The following is a 17,707-nucleotide window of genomic DNA, read 5'->3' as shown; positions in this document are numbered from 1 at the left end:
GGCGCCATCAATCAGCCAGCAGAGGTCGTAATTGCACCAGTTATGAGGAACTTTGGTCCGATCGTTGTTCATGTAGCCACCCAGCCCAGCTGGATGGCAGAGCTGAGATTCAGTACGATGTATTCGAAATCCCAGGTCTGGTGTGCTAGTGTATTTTACCGCTGCACCACCTGAGCGGCCATGTTACCACATTTTGATTAAATAATGTGTAGATGGTTTAACTAAAATGATATTTGATCTTAGTTGTTACTCTGCTATATTTAGGATTCTGCTATATTTGGATTTATTGTGTATTAACAGTAAGCATTGTTTTTAAGAGGGCTGGACATGGGAAGACTATGCTTAACTCCTAATAGACAGTGCAGGGTTCAGGCCAAGATGCTCAGTTCCATATAGCTTCTGGAGCATCTAGACTACCAACCGTGTTAATGTTTACATTTACATTCACATTTTTGGCATTTAGAAGACACTTTTATTCAACTTATATAGTACTTATCACTGAATATAACAATGGCAACGGTGGGGCTTGAATCGGCAACCTTATGATGACCAGTCCAGCAGCTTAACCACTGAGCTACCACCATCCATGTTCTGCTGAATATGGTAATTCTGCTGCTATACTTGGCACAATTTAAATAGGTTGCTGGTTCAAGCCCCACCACTGCCAGATTGCTGCTGTTGAGCCCCTGAGCCACGCCCTTAACCCTTAATTGCTCAGATTGTATACTGTAGTGTAAGTCGCTTTGAATAAAGGCGTCTGCTAAATGCTGAAAATTTAAATGTAAAGTGACTGTAAAAATCAGTCTAACCCACCGTAAATACACTTTTCTTTAGATATGTTAACAAACAATTAATGGGTAAAATTTACTTGGTAACACTTAATTTGAAGAATACCTACAGCACATAAATAAACTTAGGATTCTCATTGTATGTTTTGTATGGTATTTAATCATAATTCACAAAATCACAATTTTTCCCTATTAATTATTTATTTTAAATTAATAGTAATAATTTAATTAACATTAAATATTTTTTCTTTCATTGCTGTCCCAATGGAATCTCTTCTAATTCCCCACCATAATTCCTCTGCCGCTTGGGACTGGAAGAACCTTTTCTAAATAAAACACCTTCACTCCATAATCAGTAGGAGTGTTCACATACTTTTGGCTATATAGTGTATAAGCCAATGATGATTGGTGGATGGTAGGACTAACCTGACGGCGGCCGCTCTGCTGCCTATAGGATTGATAGCGAGGGGTCGTATTCCAGGGAAGAGGCCAGGGCTCACCATACAAGCTCCATTCCGGATCACTCCCTGAGGGACTGCAAAGGAGAAAAGGAGAAAACGGTCATTAATGTCCTACATGTCAGAGTTTACATTCACACACTCACCTACACAAACATACACACATCCACACACACATATGAGCATCCCCGCCCACAACCACTACCATCCTATACAAACAGCACAACATGTGGGTGCATGTGATTCAACAGCAATCACAGATGGCAATATGATGAATGCAAGTCATAAACAGATGCACCAGACATAGTAATGCATTCAACAGGAAGATCAGCAGATGAGAAAAATATTGATTTTTTTTAAAGCTACAGTTCCACATTTAATCATTACGGCTTAAACAGCCCAAATAATTTCAACACCATTAGTGCATGCGCTTAAAAATACTTTCATTTCTTGCTTTGCACATCAAGAACACATTAGCAACAGAGAAACAGAAGAAAAAAATATTTTATTTAAATTTTCCAACTTCCCATTCTAAAAATACACTCAAATAACTTCATTAAAACTGCAAAACATTTCTCACATCTTTGAGAAATAAAACAACAAAAATAGAGAGGAAGAAAATGTAAACCAAGTACAGAAGTACAAAAAAAGACCAGTGAGACCCACAGGAGACCAGCAGAGTTTGATTTGTGCAAAGTTTGGTGTCAGACTCTTTGAATTGAGTACAGATATCTGACTGATGGTGTCCCACAGGATTATTGCTTTCAGCATTTACTCGCACAGCATGAACGTCTCAGGATGACTCAAACGCATCACGGAGACAGCGGCATCTACAGTGTATCACAAAAGTGAGTACACCCCTCACATTTCTGCAAATATTTTATTATATCTTTTCATGGGACAACACTATAGAAATAAAACTTGGATATAACTTAGAGTAGTCAGTGTACAGCTTGTATAGCAGTGTAGATTTACTGTTTTCTGAAAATAACTCAACACACAGCCATTAATGTCTAAATGGCTGGCAACATAAGTGAGTACACCCCACAGTGAACATGTCCAAATTGTGCCCAAAGAGTCAATATTTTGTGTGACCACCATTATTATCCAGCACTGCCTTAACCCTCCTGGGCATGGAATTCACCAGAGCTGCACAGGTTGCTACTGGAATCCTCTTCCACTCCTCCATGATGACATCACGGAGCTGGTGGATGTTAGACACCTTGAACTCCTCCACCTTCCACTTGAGGATGCGCCACAGGTGCTCAATTGGGTTTAGTCCATCACCTTTACCTTCAGCTTCCTCAGCAAGGCAGTTGTCATCTTGGAGGTTGTGTTTGGGGTCGTTATCCTGTTGGAAAACTGCCATGAGGCCCAGTTTTCGAAGGGAGGGAATCATGCTCTGTTTCAGAATGTCACAGTACATGTTGGAATTCATGTTTCCCTCAATGAACTGCAGCTCCCCAGTGCCAGCAACACTCATGCAGCCCAAGACCATGATGCTACCACCACCATGCTTGACTGTAGGCAAGATACAGTTGTCTTGGTACTTCTCACCAGGGCGCCGCCACACATGCTGGACACCATCTGAGCCAAACAAGTTTATCTTGGTCTCGTCAGACCACAGGGCATTCCAGTAATCCATGTTCTTGGACTGCTTGTCTTCAGCAAACTGTTTGCGGGCTTTCTTGTGCGTCAGCTTCCTTCTGGGATGACGACCATGCAGACCGAGTTGATGCAGTGTGCGGCGTATGGTCTGAGCACTGACAGGCTGACCTCCCACGTCTTCAACCTCTGCAGCGATGCTGGCAGCACTCATGTGTCTATTTTTTAAAGCCAACCTCTGGATATGACGCCGAACACGTGGACTCAACTTCTTTGGTCGACCCTGGCGAAGCCTCTTCCGAGTGGAACCTGTCCTGGAAAACCGCTGTATGACCTTGGCCACCATGCTGTAGCTCAGTTTCAGGGTGTTAGCAATCTTCTTATAGCCCAGGCCATCTTTGTGGAGAGCAACAATTCTATTTCTCACATCCTCAGAGAGTTCTTTGCCATGAGGTGCCATTTTGAATATCCAGTGGCCAGTATGAGAGAATTGTACCCAAAACACCAAATTTAACAGCCCTGCTCCCCATTTACACCTGGGACCCTGACACATGACACCAGGGAGGGACAACGACACATTTGGGCACAATTTGGACATGTTCACTGTGGGGTGTACTCACTTATGTTGCCAGCTATTTAGACATTAATGGCTGTGTGTTGAGTTGTTTTCAGTAGACAGTAAATCTACACTGCTATACAAGCTGTACACTGACTACTCTAAGTTATATCCAAGTTTCATGTCTATAGTGTTGTCCCATGAAAAGATATAATGAAATATTTGCAGAAATGTGAGGGGTGTACTCACTTTTGTGATACACTGTATATCTGCGTCTATAAAATGCAAAAGACCGTCTCAAGTTCATCTGTGCGCTGGTATTTACAGGTAATGTCTAGAGGAAACGGCTGGATCTCGCTGTAGATTTTAAATTAACCTTAAAATTCAATGACAGGCTCCTGTTTGAATTTTTCCTGCAACATCCAGAAATTACCTGAATGCTAAACAAGTGCTTAATTGATGAGCAATGTGAGCATCCCTTTCTCTTCTGAGTGGTCAAATGTTTGTGGTCCACATGGACTCAAGATTTAACAGGCTTTATTATCATTTCAGCTATATACAAGTACATATTAAAATGACGTGGGTATCACTGTCATTTCACAGCAAGAATGTCCTGGGTTCAATTCCCAGGTGGAGCATTCTGGGTCCTTTCTGAGTGAAGTTTGCATGTTCTCCCCATGTCTGTGTGGGTTTCCTGCAGGAACTCCGGTTTCATCCCACAGTCCAAGACATGCAGTCTTAACTGAATTAACTGAGGCTACTAAAATCAACACTTAAATTGCCTAGGTGTGTGTGTGTGTGTGTGTGTGTGTGTGTGTGATGGACTGGTGACCTGTCCAGGGTGTTTTCTACTTATCGCCCGATAAATTGTACCCACCACAACCAGGATAGAGTACCCACCACAATTGGATAAATAGATTTTTTGGACCTTTCGATGGGACAAGACCAAAAGACCAAAAGTGTGTTGTTGGCCAGTATGCAGTACTGAGTAAATGTAAAGTGAGGAAAAAAATATAAAACATATTTTGATATATAAGCAGCAGTGTGTGGTTTGTATTGACGAGACGTTTGATGGTCAGGGGTATGTGGCTTACAGCTGTAGAGGGGGAAAGGGGTTGTGGTCACCCCTCATTAGGTACAGGTGTGTCAGTCATGTTAGTAGCAGATACGGCATCTGGAGAGAATCACTTGGTCTATCCGCTGGTCGTATCTTGGCTTGGGTGTATATGGTAAGGCATATTTTGTGAAATTTGTTTTTGGTTTGTGAGTCCTATTCAGATGGCCATTTGATTTATGTAGGGTGTAATCTCCTCCAATCTCTTTGCGATTTGAACCACACCTTAGTGTACTAAATAAAATGTATAATCTGTTTCCTACTAATGATATAGTTCCACACTACGTAGCTCATATGATCACCAGTGCGTGTTGTATAAATGTCTCTTAAAATTGGATTTTAACGTCATGTTTTACACTTTGGTTACATTCCTAACAGGAACGGTAGTTACTCATTACACAAGGTTCATCAGTTCACAAGGTTATACTGAACACAGTCATGGACAATTTAGTATCTCAAATTCACCTCACCTGCATGTCTTTGAACTGTGGGAGGAAACCCACGCAGACACGGGGAGAACATGCAAACTCCACACAGAAAGGACCCGGACCGCCCCACCTGGGGATCGAACCCAGGACCTTCTTGCTGTGAGGCGACAGTGCTACCCACTTAACCACCGTGCCACCTAAACAATAGATGTAAGCTCACATAGGTAAAAATAAATATCCAGATAATATGCGATTAAGTGTAAATGTATGTACAACATTATGTAAAGTAAAAATAAATATATTATTTTTGATAAACAAAATTTCTGTGCAGGACATAAAGATAAATAATGGTGCTGATCACATCTGGGATTGTACAGCTAGAGTGAATATATGTTAAAACAATTGGAAGTCACAGTCATGAAAATCTAAACTAGAAATTGAATTTAAGCTTGGGGATGGACGATGGTTATCTCATTACAGATCATGACTGGCCCCGCAAAACTAGAGAGCGAGTGACTAAATGCTGTCCATTATAATCTGAACTGATTCGTTACTCTGGCATCAGTCTTCATCAGTAAAACTACAGGTTTCAGTGCACAGAGCAGGAATAGAAGAAAGTCGATTTAAAAAAGACTTGACAGTTTCTGTTCCAGACTGACTCTTGGACAGGGCATCATTTCACTCGGTCCTGGAAAAGCCTCTGATGGAAGGCAGATGGTGGATGTAATGAAAAAGAGGAAAACAACTATCTGCTCTGATTCCAGTGCATTCCTGTACCCATTTTCGGAGCGCTGTTGCCTTGGAAACGCTGTATATGCCATACTTTCAGACTGAGCCTAACGTGCAGGGTTGAAGAGAACAGCTGTGCTGGTTTGGCCCCTTCTGCCCCTCGGAAAGGTGGAGCAGCGCTGCAACTACACAAGCGCATGATGTGAAGTGACGGAGGGATGCAGCTCAGTTCTTATTAGTCTGGATGGGCTGGCAAAGCAAATGGGTAATGAGCTTGCTCTGTCTTTAGCAGTTTATGTTGAGCTAAACAGGCATTTGAAAGAACAAGAAACCAAAGGCAATGTCCATCCCTTAGCCAACTGCACCAGTGGAGGATGTTTGACCGATTTGAACCAAGGACCTAGAACTGAGAAAATATACAAAAATGCAGCACTGAGGTCCTCAAAAGTGCTAAACATGCACATATGATAAACAGTATCAGTATTAGTAGTAAACAGTGTTAGTCACCCTTTAGCTGCCAAGGCATGGACCCGTCAAGGCATGGACTCCACTAGACCCCTGAAGGTGTGCTGTGGTATCTGGCACCAAGATATTAGCAGCAGATCCTTTAACTCCTTTAAGTTGCGAGGTGGGGCCTCCATGGATCAGACTTGTTTGATCAGCGCATCTAACAGTTCCTATATTGGTTTGAGATCTGGGGAATTTGGAGGCCAAGTCAACACCTCAAACTCGTTGTTGGGCTCCTCAAACCATTCTTGAAGCATTTTTGCTTTGTGGCAGGGCGCATCATCCTGCTGAAAGAGGCCACAGCCATCAGGGAATACAGTTTCCATGAAAGGGTAAACATGGTCTGCAACAATGCTTAGGTAGGTGGTACGTGTCAAAGTAACATCCACATGGATGGCAGGACCCAAGGTTTCCCAGCAGAACATTGTTTAAAGCATTACACTGCCTCCCGCGGCTTGCCTTCTTCCCATAGTGCACCCTGGTGCCATGTGTTCCCCAGGTAAGCAACACACACACACACACACACACACACGGCCATCCACGTGATGTAAAAGAAAATGTGATTCATCAGACCAGGCCACCTTCTTCCATTGCTCAGTGGTCCATGCTCACGTACCCATTGTTGGCGCTTTCTGATGAATCACGTTAGGATTACAGTGATTCTAGACCTTATACCAGAAACACTTGGTGCATAGTGAGAAAACACCCACCAACCAATATTTTAAGACTGACCTGGAGGAAACCAATGACATGAGACAACAAAGCTCAGCATGAAACCCAGAATCCTAAAGCTGTGTGCCACAACAAAAACTGCACTTGAATTGAGATTCATGACAAGCATTTAGACCAAAGACTACTGATCTAAGAGTCATAAAATGGTGGTGGAGGCACAAAACCTCAAGCCCTAAGGAATGAAAAAATAATATTGCTTGATCAACTGCATGGCTTTATGTTTGGAAAATAGACACATTTGTCCCTCAAAGAACATATTAAGCCAGCTATTAAGCTTAGTAAGGTGTTCACAATGCTATAGGCAGTCATCTCCTGAAAATGATTACAAGTAGTGATTATTTTGAATGGTCTTCTAGCCTACAGACAGGAGACAAAGGGGGTAAGCTATGATGCATACACTCTTTCCTGTATACATTATCCCCATATTTCAAGATGACAAGAGCCATAATGAACACCAAGATGATCTCAAGCTCATTACATGGCCTTTCTTTACTCCAGCAAACCATTTGTAAAGGTCTGAAATGTAGACTGTGAAGTAGATCTTCATGTTCTTCATCTTTTAAAACTGCGAAGATTTGTATTCTGGGATAACTGCATTAAAATGATGCTTGGATTATATTGCAGCGTTCAAAGAATAAAAAACTGTTCTGAAAGTACATGTTGCTACTCCTACGTCCTTCATATTTCATATTTATACACTACTATTGGTTTCTGTTACCTTATCCATCCGTAAAAATCCATCCTTTGTCGGCTACAGATGCTCACTGACAGCCAAAAAGTGACATCTGGACCTGTGTCAAGGTTTCTGAAGAGCTAAATTTGCTTTTACAGACACGATGAATGGTGGTGGCTGAAGTGGTGGCACTCAGAAGTATTGCCTTCCAATAATACTGTATTACATATAGTAGCAGAAGGCTACAAGTCAATGACTTTTATACAAACACACACTGAGAACCCAGCGAGGTTTCGCTACTCGACAGTGAATGAAAGGGCTGATGTTCACTACAGAGAGGGGGAATGCTCTCTATATGAACAGAGCCTGTGGGTAGGTGCCCTGGTTCTCTCACCGGACCCACGCAGAGTGCATGAAGTGAAGTGGTGCCACAGGCCTGAGATCTATCTCTATATATTCTTTCTCCCAAGTGTGTTAATGTCCAAGGCTTATAGCCTTAAAAATAGTCTTCATAGGATCAATCTAATGTACAGAGACAGAAAACATTTTACTTCGGCTCTTTTCATGTCTAAGGTCTTAATTCTGCCATCACAGGTTCAGTTGTAGCCTAGTGGTTAAGGTGGTTAAGGTACTGACTAGTAACCGAAAGGTCGCTAGTTCAAGCTCCACCACTGCCAGGCTGCCACTGTTGGGCCCTTGAGCAAGGTCCTTAACCCCCATTTGCTTAGACAATATACTGTCACAGTACTGTAAGATGCTTTGAATGAAAGCGCCTGTTAAATGCCAAAAAAGTACAAATGTAAGAAAACTAAATGCTGAAGCAGCACCAGTAAGAATGGACGTCTATGGTTCGGGAATGAGATGTCTAACAAGCTCGTGGTCAGGTGTCCACATACTTTTTTACTCTCTTTTTCTCCAAACCCCACCCTCCCCAATTTTCTCCCCTAATCTAGTTGTATCCAATCACCCTGATTGCATTACGCTACACCTCTACTACAACCCTCCACTGCTGACTGAGGAGCTTCGCAACTGACACACCCCCCTTCCGTCACGTGTGCAGTACTGACTGCCTCTTTTCACCTGCACGAGGTGAGTTCATATGCGGATCAGCGTTGTGCATGGAGAGACACATCCTGATCAGCCAGCAGAGGTCGTAATTGCACCAATTATGAGGAACCCTGGTCCAATCGTTGTTCATGTAGCCATCCAGCCCAGCCGGATGGCAGAGCTGAGATTTGATACGATGTATTCGAAATCCCAGCTCTGGTGTGCTAGCTTTTTTTTACCGCTGCGCCACCTGAGCGGCGTGCCCACACACTTTTGGTCAAATAGTGACATGCTTGCTTTCTAAGACAAACTACACTAGACAAACTGGCCTGCTTAGTAGATCTCTGCACTGGGTCAGAAAGGCTCTTAAATTGTCTCTTTAATGGAGTCAGTATCTTTTCAGAGAGGAGTTTGGGAGTGCTCTCGGCTTTTGTTTTCTCACAATAAAAACCAGGAGCTGGCGGCAGTGGTGCTTCTACATCTGGGCCTATGACACGCACGGCTGGCTCCATACAGTGAGCTCCTGTCTAAACAAAAGCCGAGCGGCAGGGTTCCTCTTTTAGGAACTGGCCACCTTGGCCTCCAGCCTCTTCCATATGTTTGAGTTGGCTGACACGCTTCTTTTCTCATAAGTGGAGGTCAAAGGGCATGCTTAGAGCAGCGTGAGTGACTGAGGGAGGGCGCTGTTTGTTTATGGCGTCTGTGTGTAGATAAGAGCATGCCTTTAGGCCATGATGCTTTTTTATATGCCAGTAAAAGAAAGATCAACATAGCTGTATATTGCAATCTGGCGAGATATCATGCTGAAACGTTCACACCTGAGGAAGCCTGCACCGCGTGGAGCCTCCTTTTATTTAAAATGACACTCACATATCTAAACAAAAACAGGAACAGGTGGAAAAAAATCTACGTTTTGGGAAAATGACGGATTGATTCATCAAGAATGACTGGTATTATTTTCAAATCTCAGCAAACACAAAATACACTGTATGGACAAAAGTATTGGGACACCCCTTCTCATTTTTGAATGCATGTTTTTAGTCACAACAATTGCTAACAGGTGTGTAAAGCCTTCCCACTTTGCAGCAAGTTTAGGGAAGGCCCATTCCTTTTCCAGCATGACTGTACCTCTGTGAACAAAGCAAGCTCTATAAAGACATGAAGAAAAGCTCAGTTTAAAGAAACTCCAGAATCCTGACCTCAGCCCCACTGAACACATTTGGAATGAACTGGAATATCAGTTAACACTTTTTTGACCAAGGGCTGCTCAGGTGGCAGAGCGGTAAAAAATCACACGCTGGAACCAGAGCTGGGATCTCGAATGCATCGTATCGAATCTCAGCTCTGCCTGCCGTCTATGGCTGAACGGCCACATGAACAACATTTGGCCTGATGTTCAGATATGGGTGGGACTAAGCCGTATAGGGTCTCTCTCCCATGACTGGTGCAGTTACAACCTCTGCTGGCTGATTGATGGTGCCTGCACAGAGATGAGAAAAGAGTGATGTCAGGGTCATTGTGTCTCTCCATACACAATGCTGAGCTGCACTGCACTCATCAAAGTGTAGGTGATAAAATGCATATGGCATGCTGCCCACGTGTCGGAGGGGGCGTGGGTTAGCTTCGTTCTCCTCAATCAGAGCAGGGATCGGCATTGGGAGAAGGGAGAAAAAGGGAGAAAAATATATATATAAAAAAGACTTTATTGACCAACATCAGTGCCCAGCCATACAAATGCTCTTTCGACTCTCTGTTGTTAGAGCTGAAATGATCACACAGAGGTCACTCGAAATGGGATATCGAACAAGCTCATGGTCAGGTGTCCAAATACTTTTGACCATATTGTGTACTTTATTGTTTGTCTTGTGACACAAAATGCAGCATACAATTATTTATTTTATTTTTTTACTTGTCTTTTGGATGTAAAGCGGGAATCCTAAACCATCATACACCAGACGCAACAATGCATGCAGAAGGGCCGGAGCGCTTGTACATTTCTGTGACGCTTTTACGAACACACTGGAAACCAGCAGCATATTTATTGTGAATTTTTTCCTTAATTTGATTAAAACATTCACTCATTTTAATTCACTGCTTCATATACAACAATGGGTATTTGGGATAAATACACTCTGGATGGGGTGCCAACCCAATACAGGGCACCAGACTCACACATTCAGTAACTTACTGTGCATCAAGGGGCAAGGGTAGATCAGCGGTTTGGGTTCTGGACTAGCAATTTAAAAGCTGCTCATTTGGCGCCCAGGTGGCGCAGCGGGATATTCCGCTAGCACACCAGTACCAAGATTCTGAACACCTCTGTTTTAACCTCGGTGTTGCCATCGGTCGGCTGGGCACCATCTGGCTGGCATAATTGGCAGCAGATACTAATTGGCCACCGTATCTGTGGGCGGGGACCGGACTATGTGTGTTGGGTCTTCATACGCTGTGTAAAAACCCTAATCGGTGGATCGGTGCAGAATGCAGGGGCGAGAAGAGGAGGGCTGTGCACATGTCGGAAGAGGCGTGACAGCAACGTGCTCTCCTCGGATGCAATCGGGTATCCCTCAGCAGCAGAAGACAAAATTGAGTGCTCTAAATCGGGAGGAAAATGGGGAGAAAATGCATAATAAAAGCTGCTCATTTAAGCCCCACATTTGCCAGGTTGCCACTGTTTTGCCAGTTGAACTGTACTTGGGTTGTACACGCTCACAGTTGTAAGTCTTTTAGATAAAAGTTGGGTATAATATTGTGGATAACTTTAACTGTGGTAAACACAACTATACTCATTTTTGTTCATGTAAATGGTTCTCTGTGCACATAAAGTTCAGAGCTTCACAAGTCTTACCCCGCGTTTACACCGGCAACAACTTTTATCCTCTTGTTAACCAAATGAAGGATCTTTCATCACCTGTGGGTGTTTCTGAACTCGAGCTGAACTCTGCTTGCCATGTTGTTACTGATGCCAAGCAAATACCAGGCAGAACAACGTACTTCTTTGGCTACTATTTACAAAGCGTACAGAAAAACAATTTGACCACGAATCAGATTCCTTCCCACCCAGTTATTACCACAAATGAAAAGACAAACTTTTACTACTGATGTTGACTTCCACTCCTGACTGAAGAGAGCCGCAACTAACACACGCCCCCTCCGACACATGTGCAGTACCGACTGCATCTTTTCACCTGCACGAGTCGAGTTCATACGTGGATCAGCTTTGTGTGCAGAGAGTCACACCCTGATACCATTATCCACTGTCTCTGTGCAAGCTCCATTAATCAACCAGCAGAGGTTGCAATTGCATCAGTTATGAGGAATTCTTTCAGGCTCTCTCCCTGCGTCAATATTGTTTGTTTAGGTGCCCAGCCTGGTGGTAGCAGAGCTGAGATTCGAAAACAAAAGTTCAAGATGTCAGCTCTGGGGTGCCAGTGTGTTTAACCGCTATGCAACCTGAAAAAATCTTAAAGGGAAATTGCCTGTGTGTAAATTTCATCCCTGTGTAGTGAATCGTGGTGGCAGAGATAAAGCACATACCGCTCAATGCTTAATTCCTATTGGTAATCACCACATTGCTACGCTGCTAATCTGCATACTGCGCCCACTTTACGTCATCAATGTTCATCACCAGCTCTTATTGAATATGAATGACATCCAGCCACTTTGTCATGTCGCGGTTAGTGTGAGTGCAGGGTTAGTTTTAGGATCTGTACTACATATCCCAATATAAATGCCTATGGTGGTCCTCCAGGCTACCCAAGAAGGATGGGTCCCTGCTGAGTCTGGTTCCTAGATTCTGTAAAGTTGCTTTGAGACAATGTTCATTGTAAAAAGCGCTATATAAATAAATTTGACTTAAATTTAACTAATAATAATGAAGGGCCTTTAATATATCTACAAATTCAGCAAATATATCTGGTGTTACATCAGTGCCTTTTCATTTTTCTATCACACTTCAAACGTCGCTAGATGTTAAACACATCACTCAAGTTTAATATTGTACAAACATTAGTATTTTACATGTCATTCGCTGTGACTTTAAACACATTTTCTCTCAGCAGGAGTCAAAGAGTCTGTCTCTGAAACCACATTATCACTATGCAAACTGGGAAAAAAATGGGATCACTGTCAGATATGCAAAGGAACGGCAAACCAGTGACAAAATAAATGACAGAAAACCAAAATGAAGAAACAACAACTCATTTCTCTCTATTTCTGTCTTCTTGCGGTTGAATTTTTGGCAGTGGGGTGGCTCACTGCTCCCAGCTGCTCCCAGCTGCTCCCATCGTTCTCCACAGCTGGAGATCCGAGCTGCTCTGCCTGGTCTGAGATCAGCACCAGGAGGGACCGCACATTCTGCTGGGCCATGAATATCTGATCCAGTTCACGTGAACCGCCACTCGAATTAATGGCAGTGTCACGAAATTGGGAAGTGTCAGGAACACACATGCATTCTGCATTTACACACACACACACACACACACACACACACACACACACACACACACACACACACACACAAAGCTCATTTCTCCTCTACAGTGTCCTCTGTGGAAGACTTCCATTTAAAACAAGAGAGAGAAAGAGAGAGAATAAAAAAAGAGAAAGGAAATGGTGTACATATGACAAATGCTCAGCACTCTGCAAATCTGGCACCTGCTGTTGGGCCCATGCATTTAGTTTAATTCTTTTCCCGGATGAACGATAGGCTGCAGATTGGATTGGGAGTAAAATCGTTTTTCAGCTGAAATATTTCAATGTGATGAATGATAACATTACGCAGAATTAAAAAAAAAGCGTACGCAGCCAAAGGATACGTCTCTCATAGGGAAGGGAAAGCGAGAGGTACAGTGGCCAGCCATGCCTTCATCTGACCAGCTTCCCCGTAATAGCCAACATCATTTAACAGTGCACATTTATATATATCAATTTCGACAGGATTTAGGGTTGGCGAGTAGCAATCATAGTACATATTGAAAATGTAAAAAATATTAATATTAAAATCCAATCCAACATACATTAGTAGTGTTTAGAATTCTTTAATACTTCACTATTTAGTTAGTAGGGCAGCATGGTAGCAAAGTGGGTAGCGCTGTTACCTCACAGCCAGAAGGGCCAGGGTTTGATTTCCCACACTCTTTTCATAAGGAGTTTGCAAGTTTGCCCTGAATTTGTGGGTTTCCACTGGGTGCTCTGGTTTCCTCTTACAGGTCCAAAGAAATGCAGTCACAGGGCGCCCAGGTGGTGCAGCGGGATATTCCGCTAGAACACCAGTGCCGAGATTCTGAACTCCTCGGTTCAAAACTTGGTGTTGCCACCGGTCGACTGGGCGCCATCTAGCGGGCATAATTGGCAATGCCTGCAGCAGACACGGACCGGACTGTGTGGGTGGGGTTTTCAAATGATGTGTAACGATGTGCCCTGGTTGGCGGATAGAGGTGGCTGTGCAGAGTGTATAGGTGAAAAAGGGTTCCGGAGGCGGCGTGAGCAGCAACATACCCTCCTCAACTGCAATCAGGGATCCCCAGTAGTGGAAGACAAATTGACTATGCTAAATTAGGAAAAAATGCATAAACAAAATAGAAAAAAAAGAAATGCAGTCAGGCCAACTGGAGCTACTAATAATGTTGTAGCCTAGTGTATTTAGAAGGTCAAGCCCCACTCCTGCCAGGTTGCTGCTGTTGGGCCCTTAAGAAAGGCCCTTAACCCTCAATTGCTTAGTATGCTGTCACAGAATGTAAGTCACAGTACAATATAAGTACTGTAAGTCGCTTTGGATAAATGCCGAAAAATGTAAATGTAATAATGCCCTAAGTGTAAGTGTCTGTAAATGTGTGTGTGTGTGTGTGTGTGTGTGTGTGTATGTATGTATGTATGTTACTACCTTCTGCCCAGTGAATCAGACCTATCGCAACAATGACCAGGATAAAGAGGTGGTAAAACAAACCAGGAATGAATGAAGGTTTAGTATTGAAATGGTGCTACATAGCTGGTGTTTATGTGCTGCTTGTTATATTTCTAGCTAAGCTGGATGTTTTATATAGAACTTAAGTTTGGTATTAAACCAACATTAATATTTTACATTATATTCACTGTGCTTTTAAACCAACTTCCTTTCAGCAAGGGTCAAACAGCCCTTTTGTAAAGCAAAACCAGAAAGCGGATCATCACTGTGTGTGTCTGTATTCAGACAACAGGAAAGGTGTGTGTTTAAAAACACACACACAGCCAGACTCGGCCATTAGTGTGTGATGAGTCAGTTCCAGTTTTGCTTTTATTTAAAAATAATATTGCCTCTGTTTTGCTCACATGCAAAATTGGAACTGTCTATCAATGGTTAATAAAATGAAACTCATTGGTTAATTTTCATTGGTCATTTTAACAGAATAACAAGGGAGCATCCGATGCTGCCTTAACGGTGAAGGCAATCCCAGCATTCAGTGCGGCACAATTTTTCTCACAAAAAAAAATATGGTGGAGTTATTTTCAAATGTAAATAAATTATTATTGATTTTTTATTTGTATAAAGGTGCACAAGTGTTGTTTATTTGCAAATACGGGCTTGTCAGCTAATTTAACCGTTTTCGGAAAACGATGGGAGATGTTAGTTGACATGCTAGCGCGTTGTGCCACCTCATCCCATTGGTTTGAATAGCATGATGCTAACTGTGTTAGCTTAGCAAGGGGAAACTGATGGAATCACTGCGTTTGAACAACCTGACTTATAAGTCGATGACAGCAAGGCAGCTTACTAGGTTTTTGAACCCACCCACAGATTCACCCAAATTTACCTTTGGACATGAGGAGAATTCGCAAAATGTACCTGCAGAAAGTAAGAATTTAAACCAGTACCTAAAACTATGCTGCACCACAGCAATCTGCACCACAATGACACCTGTAAAAACCTTTACTTCCACATAAACTCTTCATCTCTGCCTCACTGCCTGAAGAGAAACCTCGGGTAAAGTAACTAGCTGTAACTGTTTCATCCTGATCTGAGGTGCAGTGAAATAAAAAGAAACACAAACACTGGGCACAGGGCAGAAACACCAGGGCACCAGTCCAAATACTGTTTAAATATTTAATGCATCCAGCCGGTTTTACACTCCTCATACTAATTCTTTTTGTTTTATAAGCTTATATTTAGCTTTTCTTACTCTCTCATTGGCTGTTTGTAATCGTTGGGTTTGCAGCTTAATTCCAGGGAGCTAAAGGCATGCTTAATCAGCAAAAATGTCCAACGTTTGGAAAAATATCAGAGCCAAAATTATTGAACGGTGAGTGGTGCACAAAATACAAGCACTCATGATGGGAATTCACTGAACTGTACTTCTCTACAAAATAAAGGCTTAAAATCACATGTGCACTAAGCATAAGGTGCAGGGTTAATGGTCATCTTATTTTACCACGAGCCATTTGATCACTTTTGATCACTGTGATGTCTAAAAATGTTTAACCTACTTTGACTAGTTAGGATTTTTGTCCCTATTTATTTATTATTTATTTTACAACTTCAATATCAAACACAGTCATGGACAATTTTGTATCTCCAATTTACCTCACTTGCACGTCTTTGGACTGTGGGAGGAACCCGGAGCAACTAAAGGAAACATGCAAATTCCACACAGAAAGGACCCGACCATTCCACTTGGGAATTGAACCCAGGACCTTCTTGCTGTGAGGCGACAGTGCTACCCACCGAGCCACCGTGCCGCCCTTTTCCGTCACTATGATTGCTGTCATTACTAAAGGTATTGATTATAAAGATATATTTATCTATTTATCTATTTATATTAAATTAATTTATGCCAACATCTCAGACATTCACACAAACTATGTCCAACAGTATACAGACACCCCTCCTAATTATAAAGTTCAGGTGATTCAGCCAGAACCATTACTGACAGGCACACACAATCAAATGATATAAAAAGACTTAGACTTTATTGTCATTGTTAGCACATTTGCATACAATGAAATTACAATGAGCCTCTTAACCTGGAAACACAATAGACCTGACAACATAAAGACATACAGTATATACACAAACACAAGTCATACCATTTCAGAGCCTGAAATGCTTCTAACGTGGTCACTGGTTTGCACAAGTTTGATGTGAAGCAACTACAGCGGCCTGCATGGATGTAGTGTTTACAATTATTTAATACTTTACTGTTTAGTTAGTAGGGTGGCATGGTGGCAAAGTGTCACTTCACAGCCAGAAGGGCCTGGGTTTGATTCTTCAGGATTCTTTTTGTGTGGAGATTCCATGTTTGACCTGTGACCATGTGGGTTTCCACCGGGTGTAGCAACTATTGAAGCTACTGAAGCAACTACAGCGGCCTGCATGGAGAACACACCTTAATCACACTGATCACCTTTAAAAGAAATTGAAACACTGTGTTTGCAAGCCTGGCCTTCTCGTCCAGCATGAGCGTCTGACCTTACAAATGTTCACATTTCTTGAGACAAAATCTTGTGGACATGCTTCAAAAAGCAAACCTTTATCAAGCTCTACAATACAGAGTTACTGCACAAATGCCACTTAAAACTTTACTGTGCAAATAAGAAGCCTTATGTTAACAATGTCCAGAAGCGGCGTCGACTTCTCTGGGCTCTGAGGCATTTAGGATGGACCATCACACAGTGGAAATGTGTATTGTGGTCAGATGAATCACCATTCCAGGTCTGTTTTGGAAAAAATAAACGCCATGTGCTCCGGACCAAAGACAAAAAGGACCATCCAGACTGTTATCAGCGACAAGTCCAAAAGCCAGGGTCTGTCATGGTATGGGGTGTGTCAGTGTCCTTGGCAAAGGTTATTAACCTTTCTGTGAAGGCAGCATTAATGCAAAACAGCACATTGAGATCGTAGAGTAACATATGCTGCCTTCAAAACGTCATCTTTTCCAGGGACGTCCATTCATTTTTCAACAAGACAATGCAAAACCACATGCTGCACACATTACAAAGACATTGCTGTGGATGAAGAGGGTACGGGTACTGGACTGGCCTGTCTGCAGTCCTGACCTGTCCCCAATTGAAAATGTGTGGAGAATTTTGAAATGAA

The 17,707-nt window shown here is 42.5% G+C and overlaps 1 protein-coding gene across 1 annotated transcript in view; it reads right to left on the bottom strand.

The window, feature by feature from the left end:
- Positions 1-17,707, bottom strand: part of foxn3 (forkhead box N3) — a 172,576-nt gene that overhangs the window by 7,848 nt on the left and 147,021 nt on the right. The window contains exon 5 of the mRNA XM_063007057.1: positions 1,215-1,323. Coding sequence (XP_062863127.1) covers positions 1,215-1,323 — 109 coding nt within the window. The remainder of the gene's footprint in view (positions 1-1,214; positions 1,324-17,707) is intronic.

Source organism: Trichomycterus rosablanca, chromosome 13 (genome assembly GCF_030014385.1).
Source record: "Trichomycterus rosablanca isolate fTriRos1 chromosome 13, fTriRos1.hap1, whole genome shotgun sequence".
Taxonomy (NCBI): Eukaryota; Metazoa; Chordata; class Actinopteri; order Siluriformes; family Trichomycteridae; genus Trichomycterus; species Trichomycterus rosablanca.
The sequence above is the reverse complement of the archived record's forward strand: the minus strand, read 5'-3'. Positions and strand labels throughout refer to the sequence as shown.